The following is a 27,802-nucleotide window of genomic DNA, read 5'->3' on the forward strand; positions in this document are numbered from 1 at the left end:
GCTGAGCCTCCCTTGTTAAATCCTTGTAGTACAATTAAGCAGCAATAGGCGTCGAGGCTTTTCCTCAAATACAGTACATAAGGGGCACAAACTGGATCATAATACACGACAGACAAAAGGAGACCATCGTTATTAATTCTGCTTAGGGTTTAACATTTGTTCAAAGTTTGTTGAACATTGGCTGTCATGACCCCACTCCCCCAACCTTCCCCCTGAGCTTTTGAATGCCCCCCCCCCGACCCCCCGGATGTACAGGTTTGCCGTGCTCCCTAACAGCGTGTCGGACGACACAACTGACCTGACTTGCGTCGACCTCTTCGCAAGGCGAAGCTGCCGGTGGTAGGCAGCACAGGCTGTGCGTGAGGCTGATCTGCACGAACAAAGCAAATAAAGGGGACACCCCAAGCATTAGGGCAGGCTCGACGGTCGTACGCTTTATCTATTGCCACGAAATGTCTCTGGAGGCAAGCAAATGTGGCACTCAATGCATAAAGCCCTAGGAACAGTAATTCGCAATGGGAGACTGCGCTGGTGATCCTTCCAACGTTATCATTAAGTTGGTCTCTGATTATAATAACAAATTACGCCCCTGTCTTTTGTTTGACCATAGTGTATTACGTCGGAAACTATTCAATTGTCTTCACCAAGCCGTACTAACCAGCGTGCTGAAGTATAGCAAATCACACCTGCAATTTGCGTGGTGCAGGGAGATTTTCATCCAGCAGTGGATATCTAAAGATGGCTGTATATGTATTATTCAAAGAAAAAGATCCCAAATCGGTTTTACTGACAAAGTAAATCACTCTTAATTTTGGAGCTTTCGTGACTGCAGGAATTATTCTTTGGTTCTTTCGGTTAAGTCACGTCTAAAGATAACGTCGCTATTATTTTAATTTATTATTTTATCTTTAGACGTGACGTAACCGAAAGAACCAAAGTAAATCACTTAAAGCTACGTAACTGGATATTTATGCTCTTTAAGCATCTGTAGAAGTGACTGTTCTACTTTAAAAATCATATAATATTTCATCATCGTCACTATTGCCATTTATTATTTATATAGTGTATCATGGTATCATGCCCTGCTCTGCAGATCTGGAGGCGCAAAAACATAGTTAAAACATGAAGTCAAATATGAAAACATGAAATACAATATTCTAGGTACAAATGATGATTGTGTTTGAACGGACACATTATCGAACACGACACTGTACTTACGGAAAGCGTCCATCTCTAAGATGGCTTGTTTGGCCTACAAAGCAAAGAGATTTGCATCAATGATTACATAAATTTTACATAAACAAACATAAATGCTGGCTTAAAAGTATTTTGAAATCTGGTGGGCCCACAGTGGAGACTACAAAGGGCAAATTAAAGCAATTTTGTGATCTACAATTTCCTTGAAATGAAGGAAAAACAAATGTGACGTGACCTGACAATGTGAGATGCCCTAGCAGGCCACACTCCTCTACGATCACATAGTTTTACTCATTCGAGACAATTTCGCTCACACTAACTCCGCTTCTCCGCTGACAAAAAAAGTTTTTTAAAATAATGCCAGTTCCAATGACCATCTCTGATAAATACACCCATCAATGGTTAAACATCACAGCAATAAAAAACAGTATTTAATATTATATGCAGTTTATAAATACACATTTTATTATATAGACATAAAAGCGAAGGATATTTTTCGTACCAAACTCGTGAAATTTTTAATTACAGATATAATTTAGAATGTTTTCCTATGCATTAGATATCAAACAATGTTGACAGGAGAGATGGCTAACCATCGAATAAAGATGGTCACTGCATTGCGCCCTTTCAGGTGTGCTTCTGCGGCCATCTGGAATGCCCTTCCTTCTGATATTAGAAAGCCACTGGAGCTATGCACTTTTAAAGTATCTAGATTTATATAGAACAGTTTTTTGTGTTTAATTTGTTGTCTTTCCCCTGCATCTCCGATTAGCACGGTCGGCTACATATGGTGAGAAGTTCAACATACTGTACAATACATATGTACGGTGCGAAAGAAGTTCAACATAGGCACGTGACTGATTTGAGGGACTATCAAAGGGAATACTGCAGATATAAACACCAACGAAAAGAACCTAATCTTTCATTTCATCTCTGCATTCCTCAGTGATCACAGATAACCTCCAATATATGGCTCCCTCATAATTCACACGAAATATATTTTTTAAAAGGCTTAATAAAATAGGCTTATTCTTACTCGTCCATGAAATATCTCATTATTTTAGCACAAATATCGTAGTTAAAGATGTATAAATGTCATATGACACTATTTTATGTGTTATTGAGTGCGGTTGAATATTTTTCATAGAATAATTATTATAACGTATAATGCATAGAAATATCAGAGCATCTCATGACACCCTATACAAGACAATCATAATTAACAGTGTTGTGAAAGGATAATGAAAATCATTATATGATAATCATGTACATTTTATATAAAATTAGGTCACAATTGCAATATATATGTTGCATTTTAACAAGTACTTACATTCCAAATACTTAAAAGTTTAGTCTAAAAATGTTAGACCTGCATTTGAGATGAATATGCTGCCAAAGTATGGTGCAGCAATATCGATTATTATCATGCAGTCATGGTCAACAAACAGAAGGGGGAAGCGTTTTTTAGCACCGTGTGTATGTTAAACTTCTTTCACACAATACCTAGCCAACCATGCTAATCGGAGGCACGTAACATGACTCACGCTACACTCATCACAACCGCCATATGCCACTGATAGGCCACGTAGGCTGCTCAATCCATGAATCAGCCAGCCATCACCTCACTCTTTGTGTGGAAGGAATCTGGTGAGTAAGTTCGACAGGCCACTTCACAGGCCAAGCAATACTCAACATGTGCCGCCACGTCATCCCCGATGCCTGGTACTTGTTACCATTAGACTTTAGCGGTGGCCTCTCATGCCGACGTGAGAAATGGGCTGACGGAACGAAACCTCAAACGTTTAAGAGCAAGAGGTTGTGTTTAAAATGAAATAAAACTAGTGAGTGTATGGCTCAGCGTGAAAGATTTACGTACGTGAGGGAAAGAAGAGGTCTGGTTAAAGTCTGACAGTGCAATGTTCCTTTTACATCAGACAATGACGAGCCGGGTCAGTTATGAGAATACGTGCAAGCTGAGCGTTTCAACAGCAGCAGCGGTCACCTTGAGTGGGATTTTTCCTGGGTGATTCTCTAGGATGAGCCGTTTCAATTCGTGGATCCAGAGCCTCTTTTCATCAAAGGAGCGTGCCTGAAATAACAATATTAAAGTTCACAGACACACCATGATCCGGGTGTACCCAGGGCTTAGTTTAAGCTGGGTCTGTCTGGGTCGAAGACCCCAAACATAAGTTTTGCACCTGGCACACTGCATCCAGTATAAGTATTTCAATGCCTTTGGTTGTTAGTCACGTGCCTATTTCAGTCCACGAGTGACCCCGGAAATATTGCTTGAGAAATGATGCCCTGGGTGTAACTTGTCATGAAACGGTTTGGGCACATGTCAAGCCGCATAGAACCGAGAATAAGGAAAACACGAGGATGCTTTGTAATTTCCATTTGTGAACGTGGAGAAAGTATCTCAGCCAAAAAGTTCATATTAATGTTTTCCTCTAATGAGTTGTGGAAATTTCAGCATGTTAAAAGTAAAAAACCGGAGCAATAAAATGCATAAGTTATAGCAACTTTGTGATTTATTAACCAAAAAGGAAACATTTAGTTTGACGGCCCAATGTAGACATCACAAGTTAACTTTGGCAGAAAGATCGTGTTGTGAGGACCAATGTCATTCTGTATTGCTGGATAATTATATACAATACACACACACACGTGCATATGCTATATTAATTAACATTCATGAAAAATTTAATGTGAAGCTATTTCAGCTTCCATTACTGAAATATGACTTGTGTACGTATCAAATGTACTATGAAGCTATCAAGAGCTGATTGGTCAATACCAGTCACTCGATCAGATTACAGTTCAACCTAACCCATCCACGTGATATTACACATCTACGCACCTAAAGGCAAGGTGTCTGCACAATATCAACCAGTCAGAAGATTCTTGATCCCTGGAGGGAAATGACCTCAGATTTTGGCTGGCATCGGCCACCCCTGCTGTTCCGAGCGTTTATTACTTCCTGAACCCGAGAGGCAATCCATCTCTCAGCGGTCTCCTCCCAGGAGGCAGTGTTTCACGGGACTGCTCTGCCCCTCGGCATTTGTGACCGGCCGTTTGCGTGTTGGCGCAATGCGAATGGAGGAGGTCACATTTGCAAGCAATTTCTCAAGATTGTGAACAACTTGCTAAGCAAACAAAATTCAAATTCTTCACGCAAACCCACAGCCAAACACACATGTAATTAGTTGAAACTGAAAACACGATTATAACCGTAGATACACAAACGTGAAGACCAAATCGTACTTGTGATGCTATCATTAAAGCATACGCAGTGATGCATAATAGCCGTCTGCAAAGTGAGATCATGGCTCTTAAAAGAGCACGAGGAATGCATCGGAGATGAAGGATGCTGAGCCAACCTGCACTGTGTGCTGAACCTTGCTGTTTTTGAAGTGGCGGACGCTGAAGCTGAGAGGCTCCTTGGGAACGTGTTCCACAAGCATGAGGTTTGAGCACTGAGGGACCATAGAGGATGTGTGAACATCAACACTTTGCCAAAGAAAGACCTCACTCCAAGCAACATTTGCATAACCAAGATCACTTCATACATAGAGGGGGAAATCGATTATAAGCACAGTTCTAATATAAGCAACGCATCGTTACATCACACCGGTAGGGGGAAAGTTAGGGGTAACTTCAGATACAACGCACACTTTGGTATATAAGCATAGCTGGACCTTCTCCCAAGGGGCGTGCTGTTATTCAGATGTTACAGTACTGCATTTATTATTTTTTTGTCAGGAGATTAAGAGGTTGCCTTCCGTGTTCTGCTTTGTTAAATGCTGTACGAGATTTCCCATTCATTTCAAATGACATCGTTACAAAATATCCTTAGCCTTGGACTCGTTGAATTGGCCTGTGGTTTCTCCTTCGCCGACCCCTAGGCTTATCCCCCCGTGCCCGTTTGCTCCTTCCTGTGCGACTCGCACACCGGGCTGCTCACCAGGATATGTGCCTTGTAGGCGTAAGCGTCGTCGCGTCTCTTGGTGAGCAGGAGGATGCAGTGGAAGAGGAAGAGGGAGCGCTCGTGCCGTGCACGATGCACTCGGAACGTGCCCTCCAGGACCAGCTCGCCGTAGCGGCACAGCTCAGGGCCCTGCCACTGCACCAGCTGCGCCTGTATCTCCTGCAACCCGCGCGGTCGCAACGGTACAAGTCATGCATTCCCATCGACTCCCCTGATTACTTTTGAAAGTACGTTTGGTAATTGGGCTTTACAGCAGCTTGTCCTATGGAACTATGCATGTTCCAAATAATGTGGCTTTTTGTTGGCCGAATCTACATAAACCATTTCAGCTAATAGGTCGGAGGTGGAATGAACAGGTTTGGAGCCTTAGCGGGGGTTAATTACGTTGTTGTGAAGGTAAGAGAGGCAAGACCTAGATGCTTGGGCACGTGTTGAGAAGACACAAAGAAGGTGGATTAGATTGGCCATGGAGATGAAACTGGTGTAGGACAGGAGGAGGAGAGGGAGACCGAGGGCGGGATGGATGGATGTCATGGAATGAGATATGAGGATGGCAAATGTGATGAGAGAAGAATTACAGAATAGATGTGAGCTGTGGCTGAGCATTGAACTGGGGCTGCTGAGTTAGCGTGCTAACCACTGTACCACTGTACCACCACTCCACCTACTGCTCGATAGGCCTTAAAAAATTTATTTTGGCAAAATATTTTGACACCGGTGATATATTATTTACATTTGAAATTGAATATATTGAAACTGTGCATAATATAAAATATAAGTGCCTCTCTGTTCTGTTTGGTCACCCTAGATTGACATTACTCTGCAGTAATTGAGTTTATCATAAAAAAAACCAACATTCACTTGCGACAAAATGGCATTAAAAACAGCTGTGCTTTTCAGTTTTTCTAAGCAGACCGCATGCCAGAAATTCCAGCTCTATTTGGTCCCTAATGCATTTGGGCTCTGTAACATTTTTTTTAGTTTGCAGTTCAAATCTGAGCCATTTGTCTTGTTTTGTGGAAGGCAGAGTTTCATTTAACAGGATGTATTGGTACTTATTGCACACACACACAAAAATCCAAGCTGTGAGATTGTAATTACTGTAACTGAAATCCACAACTCACATGATACCCAGAAAGGCAGCAAACATACATTACAAATCAGCAACTCGCTAAGGCCAAGACACACGAAACAATCACTCGAATGCTTTGGTGAAATGAATCTGCTCGTGAACTCATGGAAGATTTTCCTTTGCCATCTAACGAAACCATCAATGATAAGACGTAACTTTGAACGAGCAGCAAATAAATTGAAAGCAGCTTTCAGTAAATAACATGAATGTGCATGCTTGGCAATTCCCAAATTCCACGTCCTGTGCAGTATTATAATAATCATCATTATCAGTAATTGTCTACCCACTGCTGAATAAAGGCTTCCTCATGCTTTCATCGGTCATGGGGCCTGTCTGACCATACTTCAGTGCGGGTTGGTGAAGACAGCGTAATGTTGCCTTGCCTCTCGCCAAGTACATATCTGGTGTTGGGTGCCCCGATCTAGTACAAACACTCAGGTCTTAAAGTCTCTCAAACCTTTTCGCCACATCAAGGCAGTGCCACAATAAAGAAGAACCACTCGTACCATTGGCATAATACATTGCCTAGTATTTTGTTCAGTTTAATGCAGGACTATGCAGTCAGCAGAGAACCCCATTGTTGCCCTGTACCCATGCTCCAACAACTATGCTCGCACTGACAGGGGTGTATGGGAAGGCCGTCATTCAGCAAGCCATTGACAAAAGGGGCTGTACGTGTACGTTCACATGAGTTCGGCGGGACTCCCCACGTGACCGCTGAAGCGAGTCATTGTCAAGCGGCACGGACCTGAACGCGGGCAGCGTGCTCATGCTTGCGCTTGATGTCGTTGATGTGCCACGCCACGCTGGTCATGGTGGCTGTGGCCTCCTCGATGACCTCCATGCCCTCCGCAAGGCCCTCGTAGTGGTTCGCTATTTCCTGCAGCCACAAAGGTAAAGGTAGACTTAAAGGTGCAGCCCTGCAATTTTGCTTGCTCATGTCACTGCTGGCGGGAAGGGCCTCCAAGAGCTCTCGAGAGAATCGTTTCTAAGATAATATTTAGGCCTGCTCCTCCACACCAACCAGAGGTCAAAGAAGAGGTGGGAGCACTCGCACTTTACCCACCCACACGGGGCCTGCTGATCAACTAACTGTGGATTACCCAATTATACTCCTGGGTGGACAGAGGCAGGGGAAATTTAGAAACTTGTACCATTGTTTCAACTGCCACTCCGGAAACCTCTGGATTTCATGTTTAGTGAGCTGACCATTAACACCATGGCACCCACCCATTTACAGCATTCATCAAGCTCAGTGCGAGCTTTGAGGAAACATTTGAACTAACAAGCTAAGTTGATGACATTGATAAAATAAGCACGCGGAGTCCGACAATGGCTATGGGAGGCCCTGTGCACGTGGGCATGACTCACTCGCAGCAGCAAGTGGTATTTAAGGATGCGCTGCACGGGCTTCAGCAGGTAGCACCCGAGCGGCAGCGAGTGCTTCAGCGACGCTTGCACCTCCCCGAAGAACCGGGTCATAACGGCGCTGCGTGCGCACTCGTTCAGCACGTCTATGGCACTGCAGGGCACCACAACACAGAATCAGGATCTTTTTCACAGATACCCAGTTGGGGCACGGGGTCAGAAAGTTACAAGAACAAACAATATGAAAACACAAGAGGGCAAGGTATAGGAATCGTAAACAAATCAGTAAAAATAATAATTAAAAATCTATGTTTATTTCACCAGGTAAAGCCAACTCGGCGAATAGCTTCTTTTTCAGAAGTGGTGTGGCCACAAATAATTTCTCAACGAAGTGGCTTATCACGTGGAAATTTATAGCAGCAAAAATAACCCACTTTATCGTCTTAGCATCTTCATCGAATTTTTATTTTTGTTAACGTATTCATGGTACGGAAAAAAGCATTCCCTTGTCATGTTTGTGTTTACGAATAATGAACGTAACTTTTAATTTACTGCTCTGTATCCATGATGATTGTAAACAAACTAGTTTAAGCACTTCATAACAGCTTTATGGATATAAAAATAATAATAATAATAATAATAAAACTTAGACAAATTTGCATACTCAAGAATGATATTTCAGATGGGGTTATTTGGGCCAAATATTTTAGTTTATTGCCATAGAAGTTATTTTATTCATAACATTTTATATCCATTATACCACCCTGCCGTAGTGATAACTGGAATTCACAAAAAACAGATAATATTATAAATAAAGGAACATGTATGCTTACTTTGGATAGTTCATACAGTACTGGGTATATATGTGAAAGGCTTCATTCTGCAGAAAAACAACAAGGCAAAGATAATTCAAATTAGCGACAACAATGTTACACGCAGAATGTAAACAAGTCCATAAATACATATGTTTTTTTTTATTAGGCGATGTGCCACTTCATGAAGACGCTGAATGAATCACCGATGACACATGAAGTTTGAAGAAACCTTGAGCATGATTCCTAAAAGGACAACATACACCAATAAACATTGCAGTGAAAAACCCAAGTTGCTGGCAATGATATCGATCATGTTCATTTCAAAACTGGAAATATGAATAGGATGGGGAATTTAATTATGCTAATGACATGTCTGCAAGATGATGTATCTTAAAAAAAAAACTACATGGTCCAAGGTAGTACATGTAATAATAAGAGTAATTTACAGCTCTTTGTCAATACACTGATTAAAAAGTTGGTCATGGAATAGTTTGAGCATGCTTTACCACTCTAGTCAATGCACATTGATGAAGGTGGCAGCCAGGACCGGTGCAGATACTCACAACTGATGTTAGCCATCTGTGAGAATCAAACTTGGGTAACCGGAATCATAAAATGGAGCGCAAACTGTTATGCCAGCACTCCGCCATGTATTAAGGAATAACAACAATGAAATGAATAGCCATCTCAAATTGTTGTCAAAATATGCCTTTAAAGATTATTTAGGACAATTTTAAAGATTATTTAGGTAATGTTTCATCGAGTCTAGAGCAGCACATCTTACGTGGGAAGGCACACATTGGAGATTAATGTGTCATGAGAACGCTAAAACTGTCAAAGTAATGTTCCCAAGAGTGAAAACATGTTTTTATATTCTGCTATCTTCTCCATAATTTAAAGATCACAACCCGAAAACTCATACTCCCAACCTTGAACCTCTTCCAAGCAACACAGTCCATGAACAAAACCTGAAGTAAAAAGCATTAAAAGACGGAATGCTGATTTTACATATTATGTAAATATGTAAGTCAAAATCACGACATTTTACTCAGGATGTGTTCATTCAATCTCTAACTGCTCCTGCATGTCTTGTCTATAATTGATAAATAAATGGCTTAGCACAGCAGGGAAGCACACAAACATGAGAAGATCAAACTAAAGGAGGCAATTTGGCAAGGGTATTGACCATGTAATTCAATAGCCAAGTAGGGCAATTGGAGTATCCGTAAAGAATAATAAGATCTACAGGGGGTAAAGGCTCCCGGACTTGTCTATTTTAGCCACCGTGGCAATGATGCCACCCACGTGGCTACTGAGAGAGGATCATCACGGCTCATTAAACAAGGGTTAAGACTAAATTTGCGACATTTACGGGCTGCAGATATAATAGATTATCCACGAATTAATAAAATTGACACAAGTATTTGTCTGTTCATGAGTTAGGCTTCCAGCACTCAAAAATATAATTCGTGTAAAAATTGTTCTCTAACACATGTTGGAAAGCACAGTGGAAACTAGAATAAAATAAAAGTGTAAAAAATAAGACACGATAAAGCAAACTCAAGGCACTATTAAATATACATTGCCATAACAGGATTGAAAGACAATTATCGAGGGATATTAAACCACACACAATATCAATCATGTCAGCTCGGTCTGAGCTTAACTTACATTATCTAGTTAAGCCGCGGCTCATGGACATGCACACTCAAGGTTAGCTCTGAAGTATATTTTGTAATGTCAACATACCAAACAGTAAACAACGGTAATGGGAACAACATGGGCGTTCCACCGTTCTGCACAAGAAAATGCTACTTAGCACTCCTGTGCGTGAGTGATTGCTAGCAGGTCAGACAGGGAGTCGCTGGGGGGTACACGAGCAGACTGACAATAATCGTGGCCTCATTTGCCACAAACATGTAGTCGCACTGCACGCACACCTCCCACACAAATAAGTATGCACTTGCAATTTCGAAACGTAAATATTTCCTTAAAATTGTGAACAGTATGGATGTATGTATGTACAGTGAACTCTAGGGCGTGTAATATAATCTCAGTCAGTATGTCGATACATGTAATGTAGTGATGAAAGGTAAATGTATAAACATAACTATTTGCATATTAACGCTTTGAAATGTGCGGCAATAACATTCACACACACACACGTGCCTGCACTCACGCACAAAACACATTACGAGTAATCTCTTAAAGCATTCCCACATTTAAACATTTAAATAAACTCTCTCAGAAACGAAGTCACTGCTGCCATAAATAAGGCAGAAAACTCAATTTGTGTTCCCTCACTAGGAGCTCCCAGAGAGCTCAAATGCCCCATAACTTCGCACTACTCTGGTCACAGGCATTTTCAGTTTTGGGGGAAAATATTTTTTTTTGGGAAAAAACATGTTAAAAGTGAGTCCATGGCAATGCTGAAATATTAAACATGAATCAATGGGAGATGTTCAAGGAAGATGTGAGGGCAATTATTATACATGATGGAAAGGATTTATTTTTTCATGACCAAATTAGATTTAAAAACCAGAATGATTTAAAGTTGCAATAGGCTGGACAGAGAACAGACTGCCTGTCAGGGCATATGCCATGTAAAAATTGGTGTTGCAGAGTAACAGCCAAATCCAAACTGTAGCAGCCTTTGGCAACGATGGGCAATGTATTTCATCTGATGTTTTGCAGTTAAACAAATATATATATATAAATGACTAGCTTCATGCAGCAAAAGAAAAATGTTACGATAAAAAAACTAAATTGACATAAACACATAATATTGGTTGGTATTTCCTTAATTGTTGGTGAAATATGAGGAAAGTCAAGTTTGTATACCATCTTTCATTAAAATAAAGATGGCAATTTGTTATCAAGGTCAAATCATCAGTGCAAATACGTTGATACCACCACACCTCGTGATTGCTACCTTCTGGCGCACCCTTACATAAGTGGTAAAAAGAGGTCAAGGAGTAATATGATTGATGAAAAAGTTTACATTGCTCGACCATTAAAGTAGAACTATAAATTGCGATTAACGGGATCTGCTTCGGATTATTATGTTTTGTGTAGAACTGCGGTTTACCTCAGTTGCCAGTAACTCCACGAGCACGATCTCAATTTGCAAATGGGGAAATTAAAATGACGGCATGAGGCCTCCAATTTGGCTGCCGCGTTGAATTCCTGCTGTTCGCACTTGGAATGCGCATGCACAGCAAGCACGCTAACCACCGAGAAACACCATCGTTCTGTTGGCAGTGTTAGACAGGAAACCTTCTCGTGGAATCTTGAGCAATTCATAATTTAAGCTGTCACTTAGGAAAATTGATGTTTGATAACGTTCCAAAAAAGGATAGGGGTGTATTTGAAATAATTGTACTTCATTTTGAAAGTAATCCCTGTAATACATCTGGTATCTGTAATAACCTCTCTGTGAACTAATCGTATGTTTAATAATGTACTGCCCTTGTCAGAAAGTGGAATGGGGCTTTGGCCGAGGCAAAAGCAGCGCATTATTCACATCCAATGTGGTTTCTCAGGTTGGAATGCTGTGAAAAGCCTTCGAGTGGTGCAATCCAGCAGCCCCAGCAGCTCCTTCTCGATGCAGTATTATCTGATCTGATAGAATTGTTGGCTTAAAAAAGATCAGTGTCACATATTAAAGTAGTGTATGTGACTAAATGGCTCTCCATTATTGAAATGACACAAAAACACAATCCAGTCAGGTGGTACTTTTTCAGAGTATTCACAATCACGACACAACTCTAGGGTCAATAAAACCAAGTGCAACTTCTTGCTTGGGAAGTCAACAATGGTTTTACATTACTACTACTACTCAACAATGGTTGTTGTTTGGTTAGAATGGTCTCCCGTCATAATAATTTTTAATATCCACCACTGGATCAGGCCTGCCAGTGGAGATGGGAAGCAGCCTCCCGTTAATCTGAGCATGGAGACGTTACAAGACCTTTGAAAATACAACAAATTTGGGTACATGCAATAAGTGAATAAGTTGATATAAAACAGATGATACAGCGGTACCAGGCACGATTGAGACATCTCTGCAGATTCTCTCAAGGCATTATGCACCTTTTATTAAATAATACTACTCTGACATTGTTCAGGAAATACATTAAACATAAACAGAGATTGTAATATTTCTTAGATATGCTAAATCTAATTAATACACTTTATATATGTACACACAAGCACGAATAAGTGTCGAAAATGTTAATTATTGAAATTATTTCTCCATTCAGTAACAGTTCACACAGATGTGAATGTTTTTAGACATTTATGAAAATGTATTTCAAAGCATGAAATGTTTTTTTTATTTTAAATTATTTAAATAATTAATAGACCACAAGCAACTGTCGTGGCAAACATGGAAATATCAATTCAGGATAAGTTTACATTTGACAGTGAGGTAATGGCTAAGTATAATGTTAAGACAACACAAACTATGAACGCAAGCACTGTGTGTAACTTGTGTGGCTGGCATCTGTTTTTCCAGATAAAACAGAACACAGTTTCAAACTATTAATGAGAGAATTGCAGATTTACAGACACTATTTAAAATAGCAGAAGTGCATTAGAAGTTAGAATTCATTTGTAATAATACTTATTCATGTCACAGTTATGTTATCGTGTAACCATCTTGTGTGTGTGTTTGTGACCAGTGGCAATTGGGAATATATTGTTGCTACATCATGGGACCTCCTTTGCCAGTACCAAAATATGAGAATAGGTTTTCCCCTTTTTTCTGGCAACAAAAGCTGTCTCTGGTGTGGATCAATCAGTTTCAAAGACAATGCATATATTATCAGAGTATGTTTTTTGTTTGCATTCTGACCACAATCATTGTGGTTAATGCAGACATGATTCCTTGTAAAAGGTTTCAGTTTGGTGTTTTAACATCTCAACACAGCTGTTTTGTTGCCAGAAAAAAGGGGAAAACCTATTCTCAATATATTGTTGATTTCAGTTTCTATGATGTGATAAAACACACACGTGGTGAAACAAAGCAAAGAGATGTAGATGAAGAAATATTTACTAAAATGTTGACAATAATCAAAATCAGTGGAATATATGCCATAAAAAGTATTGATATCACAAGTATTTTCACCCATAAGATGAAACAGCGAAAGCAAGCATATACACACACGTGTATAGTCTAACAGGACACTGTTCAATGTATATAACCTAGAGTTGTAATGAGTGAGTCTATTCCATCAGTGTACACTAAACTCTGTTCCCAATAGTGTGCAGCGAGATAGAAATGTTTATGCTTTATAAATTTGATGAATGTCATACTTGTTTTCATAATTAAAAGCGATTTAATATTCACACAGTGAGGGAAATGATTTGCTTATTTGGAAGACATTCCAAATGTAATCATCAAGTATGTTTTGTTGTGTATGTTTTCTCTCATTATGGCAGTGAAATTCACTGATGTGTCGAGTATTTTTTTGTGCTTCTGCAACAATGCTAAAGCAGTACGACAACAATTTATGAATGTATTATTTTTCATGACCAGTTGGCACAAGTAGTGATACATTTTATCACAGGAATCTTTTTTTTTTCTGCACCGGGGTACATTGTATCACACTTTACACCTTAGGTGGCAGTCAGGGAAAGGAACGCATCTGATAGTACGTCCATCGAGCTGATGGAGCGATCGTATCAGCTCGTGTGCGGGTACTAGTGGATTATTACATCAACGTGTCATGAGAGAAATGGCAGCGACACGGGGAAGCCTTCATGCAGCAGTGAATTTACCAGTGCTGTTGAATCTTACCTTTGCAACAAAGCAGTCAGCTATGGCCACAGGATCGAATGCACAGCTCTCCAGCTCATGAAGAAGTTCGCTGAAGATGCAAAAAAGAACACACATATGGACATGAACAAACACACAGAATAATGATGTGCTTGTGCGAAATACATTTGCAATAACAGTTGCATTTGAAAGACCTTCCATGCACAATTTACACACACAATTTATTTGCAGATATAGCTCTCTGGTGTGACTTCTGGTTGTACCGCGTGATGTTCGGCATGACCTTCGATGTTTCACTCCAAGTACTTCTTAAAATCTGGAGAAAATCGTGCCGAAAAACACTGGACGTGGGACAACCAACTGTACGGCGCAACGGTGAAAAATTTGCTCAGTCGTTTAATGTACACTTGATTCAATGTGCATGTTGTTATTATCCTTAACATTTGAATAAAGTGACCTTCTAAAATCAAAATAACTCGCTTTTCCTCCCCTTTCACAAATTCATTAGGCGTTTTCCACACAGCTCGCAATGGCCCATGCCCCTTGCGGGTCACATTAGGCCTTGCGGCTATTGAAGCTCACATGCGAAAGCGCTTGTCTGCATGCAAGAGGGGAGAAAGAAAGGACTAATTTCTCTGTGACGTCATGTGACACTTAAAGCAGTGCGCAGCTGCCCCAGACCCATGCAGGCATGAGCAAGATGCCTGTCAAGTGCTCAATCAGTCTTTTGTAGACAAGTTCAAGTACAAATTTGAAGTTATGATTGTGGAGGGAGGATAATTGTGTTTATAATCAGGTATTTTTGCGTGTACAGCCCTTTTGTCAGTCCACTGCTGGATGAGGGCCCTCCATATGCTGAGGGTCATGGGGGATATTCGACATACTTGGCAACTCCGAATCAGTATTTAATAGTTGTAATATGATATTTGGCTTAACATTTTATTCTGTAATGGATGTTGTTTATTTTATACGAGTCATTGTTAAATGTGGGAGAGTCCATAGTTTTTGACTAAATGGATTTTACAATCAGGCACAAATGCTAAGTTTGGAAAGTGCCGACGAAGAACTTACGTTTTGACACCGAAGTGATTATTGAACATGAGAGTGGAGAATGCGCTGACAGACAGCTGACAACTCAGTGACACCAACACCCATAATAAAGAGGCCATCACTTTTCGTCAACATTGCTTGGTTATTTTGTCACCCACCATAACCAGGCAGATTTAAGTAATTTACATGATAAAGTTATTTCCTTTGTTACGTATTATTTATGATCAGCAGCTAGTGGAAAAGCTTTGCTTTCTCAGTAAAATTTTTTTTTAGGTTTTTCCCCCCAACAATTGATCAAATTTGTAAATGATGAGAACACTCCATTATAACAGAATAATAGTGCAGGACGGACAATACCATGAGCTTCAAACGACACGGAATTATGCAAAAAACACAAGGCCTCTACGCATTAAATGAGAAAAAAATGTGACCTACTGACAGGTCAGTCGGTCACCGACAGGTCAGTCAGTCACTCAGTGGGTCACATTTTATGAAATGTATATCGATGGTGACTTTAGACAAGAATATCACAAGGCACATCTTATGGTCCTCATGAAGTGCCGATGGTTTTTGTATAATGCACAGAGGCTGTGTGCCTACAAAACATTTTCATGTTGTTTGAAACGTATGATATCATTCGTTCAATCTTCCGTCTTCAGGTGAAGACGGAAGCTTGTGTTGCCTCCGAAACGTCGTGATTTTTATTTTATTTGTATTTTACTTTTATACATTTTTTATTTTTCACCTACGTGACTTTACCAAAAAAACCTAAGAATATGAATACTTGCAGTCACGAAAGCTTCAAATCTATAATTCGTTCAATCATTTAGATTTTATTTTAAAATCAACTCTGAGCATAAAAGCATGTTATTTGAAGTTTGTTTTCTTCTCATTCCTGTTATCACCCAAGAAAATGAAGGCACTCACGCAAGGCCTTTTTTCAACCCACTGCTGAATGAATCAGTAAAGGCCATTGAACTGTACACAGCTCTTATTCAAGGGCGACTCTCTGCCAGCAGACAACAGCAACATCAAAGTGTCAAGACTACATTGAGGGCCTCCCCATGCTAGCGTCCATCATGGGGGTTGTTTTTACCATACTTCACCAAAAGCACGGTGCTCTCTGTGAAGGTGTGTGCTATGCCGGTGATGAACTGCTGTGAACGTTAATTCAGATGTATGATTACACTCTAAAGCTGCTGGTTGTTAAAGTAAAAACATGATCTAATTCATAACTACACCTCTAGGGAAATTTTAAAGTATGGTACATCATATGATGCAATCCAGATCTAAGTTAACACCGTGACATATACTACATTTTACAGGCTGTTTTTTTTGTTCAACAGCCAAAAAAAGAAAAAAGATGTTGCTTAAAAGTTCATCTTCTTCCATATATCACGTCAGCCACAAACACAGATTTAAAAAAAGAGAAGGCCATTTACACAAGCGCAATGCCTTTCCACCGAAGCGAATTCTATTGCTGACTGGACTAGCTGAACTAGAGCCAAGACGTGAAGTGTGGGTCCGAAATGTAAAATTTACTGTGTATAATTCTTCAAACAGCCATTCAGAGGTGATTCCATTGTAGAGGGCTTGCGTGCTGAACAGCTTGCCAAAAATAATCGGTCTGCTCTAACCGTGCAACTATAGTGTTACAGTGAGCACTGAGGGTCCGCAGCTGCTCTGGATGTCTCACTAAGGCGAGGGCTTTCGAAAAATATACATTCCTCATTTGCAAAAATGAAATAATAAGTACGTTTCAACGTGTAGTGACATTCAAACATACTTTGACACCTTCGGTAAACACTCGACACAATGCGCGGCAGCTGATTTACTAAAAGCTGGCTATTTCCAATTGGCTTCTTTTTATATACGAATCGCCGCTTTGCACACATTTCTACATTTGCTGGGTGAGACGAGTGGGCCATTTGAACCCACGAGCTCTTGCCAAATTTTGGTTGATCACAACACCAAGATAAAGGGCTAAACGGACTTCAGTTGAACAAATGCCAAACAAACACAAAGGCGTCACAGTCTCATGAAACTCACTTAAAAAACAAAGGAGATATTTAAAATAGAAAACTATAATGATGTGATGAACATTTTTGTTTACAGCCAATATATTATACTACTGCTTTTGCTGTCTGTAGATTCCCGCGGTTGTACAGAATAGCTCTGTGATGAATTTTCTGGTTGTACCGAGTGTTGTGCTAACCAATGTGTGTCGTGTTACAGCATTGCTCTAATTCTCTCATGACCATCAGAACCCTGGGCCAAGTTTGTTTAGTGGAGGTTGTATAAACTCATCCTCCAGGTAAATGGTACCTCAGGACCTCAAGGCTGCCCAAGCGGAGCCATACATCCACACAACCACACACTATCAGTTTGGATTGGGTACAAATGGGTCACAGTCCAACGCCTCACAGCTGTGCTCGCGCACCACCAGAGAGTAACGTACCACACTAATGGATGGGTTGGCCTGGCTTCATGCAACTGCTCTCAATGAACACACATACGCCCCACTTTTCTGTATGCATTGGCCACTCATATTCTACACGATTGAATTTCACACTTAATTGCTTGGCAATGGTGTGTGTTCGTGGAGGACTATACAATTAATCAATGTGTTCAAAATCTGGAAGAGCACTAACATTTAAATAAAAATAACTGTAAAAAAACTAATCCTCAGCTTATTTTTTATGAAATCCTATTAACCTTAATAAACAGAAAGACAATGTGAAATTAACCATTTTTTACTTGTATTCATTTAAATATTTTACCTGGAGCAGCCCTTAAGAGAGAACATCTCTTTTGCAAGGGTGCCCCGGTGTCCGAACCTTCAGTGAGCCATAGATTAAATAAGGCAATAAGACAGACGGTTTCTCTTTTAGAACTTGACTACATAATCCATGTCCTGCGATTTAACCACGTGACACTTTTATTATTCTGTAAGAGCAAGATGTTATCGTGGCCAAATATGTAAATGTAGCCCATTAGCTTGTAAAGGACATGTAACAACGACTTCTTTATCTTTGGTCTAGAATACATAAACACTAAAATACAGGTTGCTTTTATTTATTAGCATTAGTCCGTGAAGGATATTGAAATAAATCAAGCATGCTGTATTTTAGTATTTGTATGTTCGAAATAGAAAAGGTACAGTTCTTGTTATATCAACGTTGGAAGATATTTTGCTAGGCAAACACAATTTCACAAGAGTATAGGCACTTACCCACTAACATCTGCTGACAAGGCTGACTCTGGGGATGAGACCCAGAATGGTGAAAAAAACCTATGCAGACTTTGCGTGTTTAAAAACCATTCTGCTCGTAAACATAATTCTCCAAGGGCAACAAGACGATAAATTAAACGGTATTTAATTTTTTTCAGTGCAGACGCAGAAGGGAAGAGCTATTTATTTATAGTAAAGTGATAGGTTCACTCCGCACAGATTCAAAGTGGGGACGCAGGAGCACATCATGGCAGGAGCGCTGCCTTTCTACAACCCCAGAGTGCTGTCACTTCTCGTCGCGAGAATAGCGATCTCTCACCTGTTAAGAGCGTAGATGTCCTCTATGTTTCCAAAGAGCGTGCAAACCTCCTCAGGGCTCAGAGGCAGGTCTGGCGTGTCGATGATACAGCCAAGGTAATTCTATAAAAAAAACAAATATCATCAACACATGCACGCATTTAGTTGTTTTCCCACATTGGCCAAAACTTTGCATTTTCTTGTGCCTTTTCAACTCATGTACCAAAGTCATTTACAAAAAATGACATCACAGTTTTCTTATCGTTTGGCGTTCGGCAAAAGCAACAGACTACAATTGTATTAAACATTCAGAAGCCATTCCACATCATCCAGGGTAACTGTTTGTTCCACCAGCATACGCGTGTGGCTTTGGGCAGCCATCAGTAATATGTGCTTGATAGTGTGCACTTCACCAAATTTGCACTTTGTTGAGACCTTGTTTTTTTATATATACTGGTAATGTTTATTTGTCGTATTTATAACAAACATGGAATGCATAAAATGTCAAGAAATTTGCGATAGAATGGATTAGAAGATTTAAAATGCCAAGATCTACTTCAACGAGAAGGAAACGTTATTGTTATGTAATAGACAGATCCACATCTCTACATGAACTCATTGCGAATGCAGAACATTTTTTTTATCAAAATAAACTTTGTACATAAGTTTGTCTTAAAAATACTATGCACAATTATCAACATTCTTGAAGCGCATTGGCACACACTAGGTTTGAGCTTCCATTATACTTGAAGATTTTGCTAGCAATTATTTGTATTCATCATTTTCACTTCCCCTTTTAAAAATTTCCCACGGCACACGTTTGAATACGTAGGTCCTATATGGCAAGTGTCCAGCCAAAATGAGCCATATCCTCCATAAAAGCAATATTCCCTACTGCCATCCACACAGGGTTTCCTGAGTTAGGGCGTAGCACTGGCCACATGGATACATACTTCTGTATGCCAAACGGGCCATGAATGGCTTGACCTTTGCATGGTGATGCAAGGGTTATATATACAGATTTAAGGAAACATATACGGTGATGGAAAATTGTTCATCTTGGTAATACTTATGGTAATGATAGATATAGAGTAAATTAAGAATGCTGATTTTGTTTTTGAAATAACTTTGCAGGCTTTTTTATAATTAAGTTCTTATATAATTTTTAGAAATTAATTTTTATTGCTTGTTAGAATTACTATGTCTTCGAAATGGTAAATCATTCCTCTTTGTATGTTCGTCTTTATGTTTCCAATCCGATTTATCATTTATCATTTTAGGAAGAGTGCATCGACTGGCCTTTCCTCCATTAACTGATAACAGTATTTTTTCCTTTCTTCATGAAATCTCAATGAAGCTGTTCTATCCTTGCGAGTGTTTTTACGACTTCTCAACATATAACGATGGAAATAAGTGGACAGACCATGGTTGAGTGATGATGTTGATTAAGTTAACAAGGAAAATACGTAACAGTTCAACAAAAGGATTCTGTTCTTGTGTAAGGAAATATGTTTAGGATCGGAATGTCAATGTCGAGGTATGCTAACCATGTGAGGGCTTCAGGAGAGAGTTTGTGTAGTTTTGTGTTCCCTCCGTTGAAAGTGCACAGACTACAGTAGTTTATGGTCCAAATGTTAAGGGGATCATGCATATTTATAGGAACAATACCATTATTATAGTTGTGACAATGTTAAGGAACATACTTTAAAACGGTCTGCCTATTTCTAGTTAGTCTCTGGGCGAAAAGACAAACTCGCAAGGAATGTAATAATGACCAGAATGATGTTTAGTCTATCAGATCTAGAGGAGTAAATACAAATTTGGTGTAAGCATACAAGAAATGTCGGTAATTCAAATACTGGATTTTTCTTTGGGCTATAAGTCTACATGGAACTTAGCTTAAGGGAAGGTTATAGTTTGCCAATATTTACTTCATGAGCTACAGTATTTATTACATTTTACCATGATGGATGTTCTCCTGATCAACACTGAACTTGTCCAATTATTTCCAAATGAAATACATTCTGGAAAGATAAATATGCAAACGTGCTGAGATATTCCATTCTAATATTTCCTTACAATTCACTGGGATTGACAAAAAAAAGCATTATGAACCGATGCAATGTCAGAGCATCTTATGTTTTGGAGTAACCGTGAAATGACACCTAATTAACACGTACTGTTGTGTTTATCATAACTAGCGGAGAACGTATGAAATAAAGAAATTAAGCAAAAATAAACGGAATGAACATGAAGTGTGCCTCACGTAAGTTTCACTTTTTTAACACGAATGCATTCCAGGTACAAATTCGCAATTGAGAAAATCTGGAAAGAAAATATTTTGTGCTCATTGCACAAAATATACAGGGTACCGATAGCAATTTTCCACAACTATGTAGCACAAAATGTTCTCCTCAGGTATCAGCCAGGTGTTCTAGTCCTGGAAGGGTGCATTTTTTGTATCACCTGCTGTGACTGCGTTCCAGTGGTTCAGGAAACGGTGGTGGTACTGGGCTTTTTTTGGCAATTTCCCCCCGCATGGACAGAGATACTGGCAGCTGTTACTGGCAGCCGTCCCTTACCATAGACGCCTTACATTCAGAGTGCGTAATTTCACTCACATGTGAAACGTACGCAAGGGAATCTAACCCACTGAGATGCAGACATAGCTGGGGGTGTAGTAGGGGTGAAATCCAGGTGTTACTTTTTTTCGCTCTCTCTTGTTGCCTGTTAAAATCAAACTTTCATCAAAATATTCGACAGCCTGGCCATTTCCCATAAATCAGGATTACATTACCTAAATATAGGTGAGGCAGCTGGTGATATTAAAAATAAACCTTCTTGCAAGTTAACATCCTATCAGAACAGTTATTTTCATGCATCTTAAAATAACCCAAATTGCTATTTAACCCTAATCACGTAAAAAATACCGACAGTTTATTTATGTTGAGGGTCAAAATTAATGGGAAAAAACGAGAACGCGGGGTCTCTATTTGAGTGCGTAAAATGATCAAGCAGCTTCGTAGCTGAAACTGAAAAATGAATGACAAAGTCAGCAACTATATACATTGCATGAAGTCTACACCTCACACTTTGCAATGATGCGTAATGAAAAATATAATTCTTGTGCATGCAAATCAGCAGTATTTTCATAACTAAAAGTAACCCCAAATAATTTCCAAAGTTACATCTGATGCTCTTGGCATGCTCTTGGCATCAGATGTAAATGTCACTTATTGATTTTGTAGTTGTAGGGCAAAAACCTATGCAATCCATATGCACAGGAATTCTTGTGGTAAAAATGCCGCAAAAAACAAATGTCCACATTCCAGATGTTACAGAGCTCCACATATGCAGTGTTGCATTTATTGCCATTGGGGCCTCACATACACAGTGAAATGTCCCAGGATATTTATGGGAATTCCCAATGCTCTAATTTTCTAAGCTATTTTCCCGACACCGTTGACATGAGAATGCCTTCCATAACACCAGGATATCAGTAACTGGGTCTTCTGATGGGAAATGTATGTGAATGCTGTTATTTCACAGACAACATTGACTTCACTGTCAACTCCAAGGCTTTGCATTCCATATATAATTTACATATGTTCTTGTATTACTTAAAAAAAATCAATAACAGTTTTTCATCTACGTATCTCAAAACACTCACGTTTAAAACACGTTACCAATTTATGCAACGTTTTTTCGTGGTAAAAAAGTCCTACATTGTAAGCATCGAGTTAGATTATTTTACTTCGGTAATGGTTAGCAGGCATTCCTCACCTTACCACCCCGTTTATTTTTTTGAAGACAAGGAACTACAATGGATAGCACTCAACTCCTTTCATGCCCAGAAGTAAAAGTGGAACATATCAAGCAAGCTTGCTGGTATCTTCCAAGAAACATACGTCCAGTCTTTCAAAGAGTTTTGGTTCGTGGGGTCTGAGCACTGCCCTTTCCTCTTGCTGTGTCCGGAGTGGCGTGGGGTGGTTGCTTATCTGACTCTATTTCCGTACTTTATTACTCCCCATTATGCAGTGTTTGCTTTAGAGGTGGGATAGATTAATTCTGAAGATAAATGAACATTCCCAAAAGGCAGCTGTGGTTTGCGGCTTTAAAAAAATCAACACCAAAGACGCACCTCATCTATTACTGCCAGCAACGAATTGAATGTTTTAGTTTTTCTTGTGGGCAACCATGGCTACACTTCAAATGCACTCACAGGTTGTCCCTATTTTCGCCCATTAAGGAATCTGAACTCGGTAAATCGATTCCATTGCGTTGCGTAGACAGCAATAATGCTCACTCCATGTTTAAACCTCAGTGGGCTTTGTTAGCTCAGTGGGCTTTGTCTGGTAAGATGGGGATGGTGTAGTTGTATGTGTTTAGGTGATTTGTTTACCTTCCCCTGTACTTTGCACTCCTATCATGTTTTTGTATTGTTTGTTGTTGTAACGTTCTTACCCGCCCGACTGAACATCTGTGAAAAAAGGGCGCTATAGCTCATCGGATTCCTCCAGTATAAATATTCTCATTTTGATAAACGCATCACGTCGCACATAACCAACGTCTTGCAGACACATCCCACAATAAGGATCCCGGGAAGATGAATCTCATTTACGTGTTGACCTATAACCCAAAACATCCACGTGCTCACAGTAGTCTAATTTTGCTGACCACTCATCGCGAAGACAGCTTTGCTCCATCAACGGTCATCCGCTCAAAGAAACACATTCATAGCTAATCTGACGATGTGGGAAGCGTGTCAAAGCATACCTATGATCGATGATACCAAATATCCATTACGTACGATATGTAAACAAAAACGCATTGTATAAAGCGCATATGTATGATCGTGAACAAAATGCAATAGAAGAAGAAGTGACGCGCAATTTGTCATACGATGAGAGAAAACGTGAAAAGCATCCACATGTGTTGGACGTTAAGAGGTTGGAGGCCTCGTAATGCAGTCATGCAACGGTGGCAGCACTTTTCTCGCTCGCCGCCGCCGCCACCATCGCCGTGCGGGTGTGATGAGTGACAAGAGATGACAGCCAGGAGAGCCGCGGCAGCTCTGTGGAGGAAGATCTTTCCGAGCCACAGCTCATGTCCGATGTCTGGAGATAAGGGCGAGCACGCGCGCCGCCGCCGCCGCCGCCTCCTTGGTCGGCGTGAGATAATCAGATAAAGCCTCCACCGCAGCCGCCGCACGGCGATTGACAGCAGTTCCTGCTCACCCGAGCAAAGGCCCCACCAGTGGACCCAAAAACCCACCTCAATGCCAGACACTGGCAACTCAGATTCTTACCTTCCCGACGCTTCATGAGACCTGTGGGGAAAATTAAACCGTTTATTTTGAAGACGGAAGCTTGTGTTGCCTCCGAAACGTCGTGATTTTTATTTTTGATTTTATTTTACTTTTATTAATTTTAATGTTTTACTTACGTGGCTTTACCGAAAAAAACTAAGAATATTAAACCGTTTATCAACATGTGGGTATTTATTGGTTGCATGTTATTATTTTATTGTTTTAAAGTAATTGTTTTTTTTATGTAAAGCTTGTTCCCTAAGCACACCAGATCAGTTCATGTGTAGGAGCGAGATGTACGGTGGCAGGGCTGGAACGTGTGGGGTGGTGATAGCATGGGGAGGCTTTTATTCAGCAGTGGAAAGACGATGGTGGCTGATGATGATGCCGAGGCATTTACGGAGAGTAACTGTGAGTATAGTGAATTATTAAAATATTAGGATATGTGATAAAAGCAAGGAGTCCGAATAAAAGAATGGTATCATAGGCGACATTTGGTGGGTGCGTATTTCTGGGTTGTGCTCGTGAAATTGTGCCTGGTAGCAAAGAGCAGCTCAAGAGAGAAAGCCCATGTGTGATGCACAATATTAACATGCGAATCTCATTTATAAAGTTACAAAAACACTAAATCAAGTACACCTTATAACTTTATACCCACATACCAGTGGCGATATGTGAAATAATTATTGATCCACATACATTTCTTCACAAAAGCCAAGTGTTTACATGCCAAATATTTTTTACCCATAAGAACACTTTGGAACATTGCGTTCCAATCTTTTGCTCATATTATTAGATTATTCCAAGTGAATCATACATATAGGGTCTTGTCTGTAGCACTTCAATATTGAGTAACCGCCTCCCACTTGTACAGTACATGCTATCTTAAGAAAAATACACAAGATATCATCTGACGGATCATAACGTTTTTGTTAATGGGATTTTGCCAAAAAAAATACATTATTAAACATACAACTAGTGTTTCCAAAACAATTTACTCTGCAGACTTAGAAAAAAACATAGTTATCAAACCAAACTATCAGCAAGCTTTACTGCCACCAAAATCAGTCTCCCGCGCACAGAAACCCAGACGCACTGGGACCCAACATTTCACGCATCACTATTATCACTTCCGGAGAATTTCCCAACTCAGCTTGTCCAGATGTGAGGACATAACACGAGTTTGGAGAAGGACCATTGATTGTTATTTTAAAAAGGTTGTCTCTTCCACAAAGATATAAGCATCAACTGATGCCGTAAAACACTTAAATCATCTCTGTCCTGCAGTACTCATTCTACAAATGTGCGCAAATAAACAGATATGTGTGTGTGTTTACTTATCTAAGCTTGTCCTGCTTGTGATGATTTAATATAGTCACATTTCTCACAATGTAAGCCCTGCCCTGGTCTTCGTTATCTGCGGTAAGAATGTTTAGTTACAAAGGTGGGGTCCACTTGTAGTAAACAAGGCATGCTTGCCAATAACCGTATTATTTTGCGCACTCTATGTTTCGCGAAGTACGTATAATATAACCTTTAAACAGCTTGAAAAGCGGCCTTAAGACAAGTGAGTGGGCTTGGTGGTAGGACACGTCACTAGAATACGGGGGATGATGTCCGACGGTCAAGAATAACGATGGAGTGGCAGCCCAGGGATGGAACGCGTCCGAGAGGATGTCCACGATGGTGGAGGTTAAATGAGCTCGTGTGTAGGTGCTAGGTTGGATTATTACGGCGCAGGATCACGAGAGATGGTGGCAGCTTGAGGAGGCCTTCGTAAAGCAGTGGATCTACATTGGCAGACGACGGTGATGATAACATCATTAATTTTACGATGACTACTCCTCAAAGGGAAGGCGATTGAGATCTGCAATAAAGTGGCTGGCGACGGGAAAAGCTAATGAGCATTACAAAATGACTTTATAAAATTTAAATTTTCCTCTGTAAATCGGCATGCTATGCTTCGCAAAAACGATGACCTCCTAAAGTCAAGCATGTTTCAGTCACTTTCCAGCTGCACGATGCTACAAGCATCTAACATGTCCTCGATGTGTCAAGAATACTTGTCTAGCCATCACAGTGTTTATTCTCCGACGAGTAACTCCACTTCAGCGCTTGTGCTCCCACGGATTGGATGTGAAACTATACTTTAGTGTCCCCATGGAATCTGCACACAAGTTATTTCCCGAAGCCAATGGGCCCGAATGCTGATAGCACGGTGATGTCACAACGCAGCAACTCTGACAAGTTACGGTCTCAGCCATGAATCGTGCGGCTGTCCAACGCGGAGCGTTTATCAGCCAAGTTCGTTGCTGCTTTGCGTCAAAGTAGTCCCTCGAAGTACGCTCAAACAACTGTGGCGGCGCATCCGCGACTGCATCGTCACCCACACGCAAGCGTTGTGTTACATCCGCAGTTGTTGGATGTAAAGTTTAGTATTTCCATTGGCGCGACATCAAGCAAGATGCCATCTCGCCCGAAGTTTACCAATGCCATTGTGCCCAATGAAAGAGCTTTCAAGCTTTGATAAAGAAAAAAGCTGACTATGGTTTCATGAGGTCGAGCTGTAAAGAACCTCCACTGTATGTGCTGATAGGCAGAGAGACAACAGAGACTGGGGGGCGGCAGTGAGCTCATTGTACATGACATCATGAGCAGCTAACCACACGCTAAACATGGCTGTAATGTGAGTACTAAGGTTAAATAGGTATAAACGGTTGGTTTCAAATAAACCCAACGTGTGATGGGAACTACTGCGATAGATACAATTTTTTTAAAATCATACATCCATTTTAGACATTGCTTCGTTGTAATAAAGAATGGGGCAGAGTTTACAACGGCAGAGTTTGCCGAGACACCCTTGGAGCAACTTTTTCTCTCAACTTCTTTCGACCTCCTCCGTACGTGGAAAGAGATTACTGATCTTAAATAGTTCCATATGGGCGATCCAGTGAGAGAGATACGAAGCACCTTCACGCACCCCAGATTGTCGATGATGTCTTGCTTGTGGGTGCCGTTTTCCTGTTAGCTTGCGCTGCAAGTTGGATGTGAACTATGAATAGTCTACATTTTGGCAGTTATTGCACAGGGGTTTTTTCGGGGCCAAAGAAATCTAATTCTGTAAAGTGACCTTGCTTAGCCTTAGGGAATGCAGCTGCTTAATATGGAAGCAGCATTAACGTCTATGCAAGGTTCAAATTGTGATACAGCATACCTACCTAATGCATATCACAGATCTATTGCAACTGTCAACAGTCATGCTAAGCATTTGTATTTTTCAATCCCTAAAACGTGCGTTATATGCAGCATTGGGGGAAAAAAACTCATCATATTGATCATAAACAAAGTAGAGAGCTCTGAAGGAAGGTCACTGGCGAAAACGTTTACCACCTATTTTTTTTCTGTTTATGCCACTTTAATTTATTGTGACAAAGGGTGGCGTCGTGACGCAGTAGAGAGCATCATCAGTGCACTGCACTATGAACCTGGCATCCTGAGTCTGATTCCAGCCACGGCTAACATCGGAGGTGTGTGAAATCTGAACGGGTCCTCGACCCAGCAACTTCCCCTTAAGCAACCCATACGGACTGATCTCCATGGCCGCGATGGTGTGGGAGGTCTTCATCTAGCAATTGA

The 27,802-nt window shown here is 40.4% G+C and overlaps 1 protein-coding gene across 2 annotated transcripts in view; it reads right to left on the reverse strand.

Moving 5' to 3' along the window:
* The window catches only part of LOC144933494 (uncharacterized), an 80,582-nt gene that overhangs the window by 12,101 nt on the left and 40,679 nt on the right, over window positions 1-27,802 (reverse strand). For both annotated transcript variants that reach the window (XM_078858306.1, XM_078858307.1), the window contains exons 4-13: window positions 18,881-18,981; window positions 14,301-14,370; window positions 8,519-8,565; window positions 7,689-7,839; window positions 7,066-7,197; window positions 5,162-5,344; window positions 4,578-4,673; window positions 3,200-3,286; window positions 1,219-1,252; window positions 299-370 (exon numbers count right to left, since the gene is read on the reverse strand). In XM_078858306.1, coding sequence (XP_078714432.1) covers window positions 299-370; window positions 1,219-1,252; window positions 3,200-3,286; window positions 4,578-4,673; window positions 5,162-5,344; window positions 7,066-7,197; window positions 7,689-7,839; window positions 8,519-8,565; window positions 14,301-14,370; window positions 18,881-18,981 — 973 coding nt within the window. The remainder of the gene's footprint in view (window positions 1-298; window positions 371-1,218; window positions 1,253-3,199; window positions 3,287-4,577; window positions 4,674-5,161; window positions 5,345-7,065; window positions 7,198-7,688; window positions 7,840-8,518; window positions 8,566-14,300; window positions 14,371-18,880; window positions 18,982-27,802) is intronic.

The sequence above is a fragment of the Lampetra fluviatilis genome, chromosome 7, assembly GCF_964198595.1.
Source record: "Lampetra fluviatilis chromosome 7, kcLamFluv1.1, whole genome shotgun sequence".
Lineage (NCBI taxonomy): Eukaryota > Metazoa > Chordata > Hyperoartia > Petromyzontiformes > Petromyzontidae > Lampetra > Lampetra fluviatilis.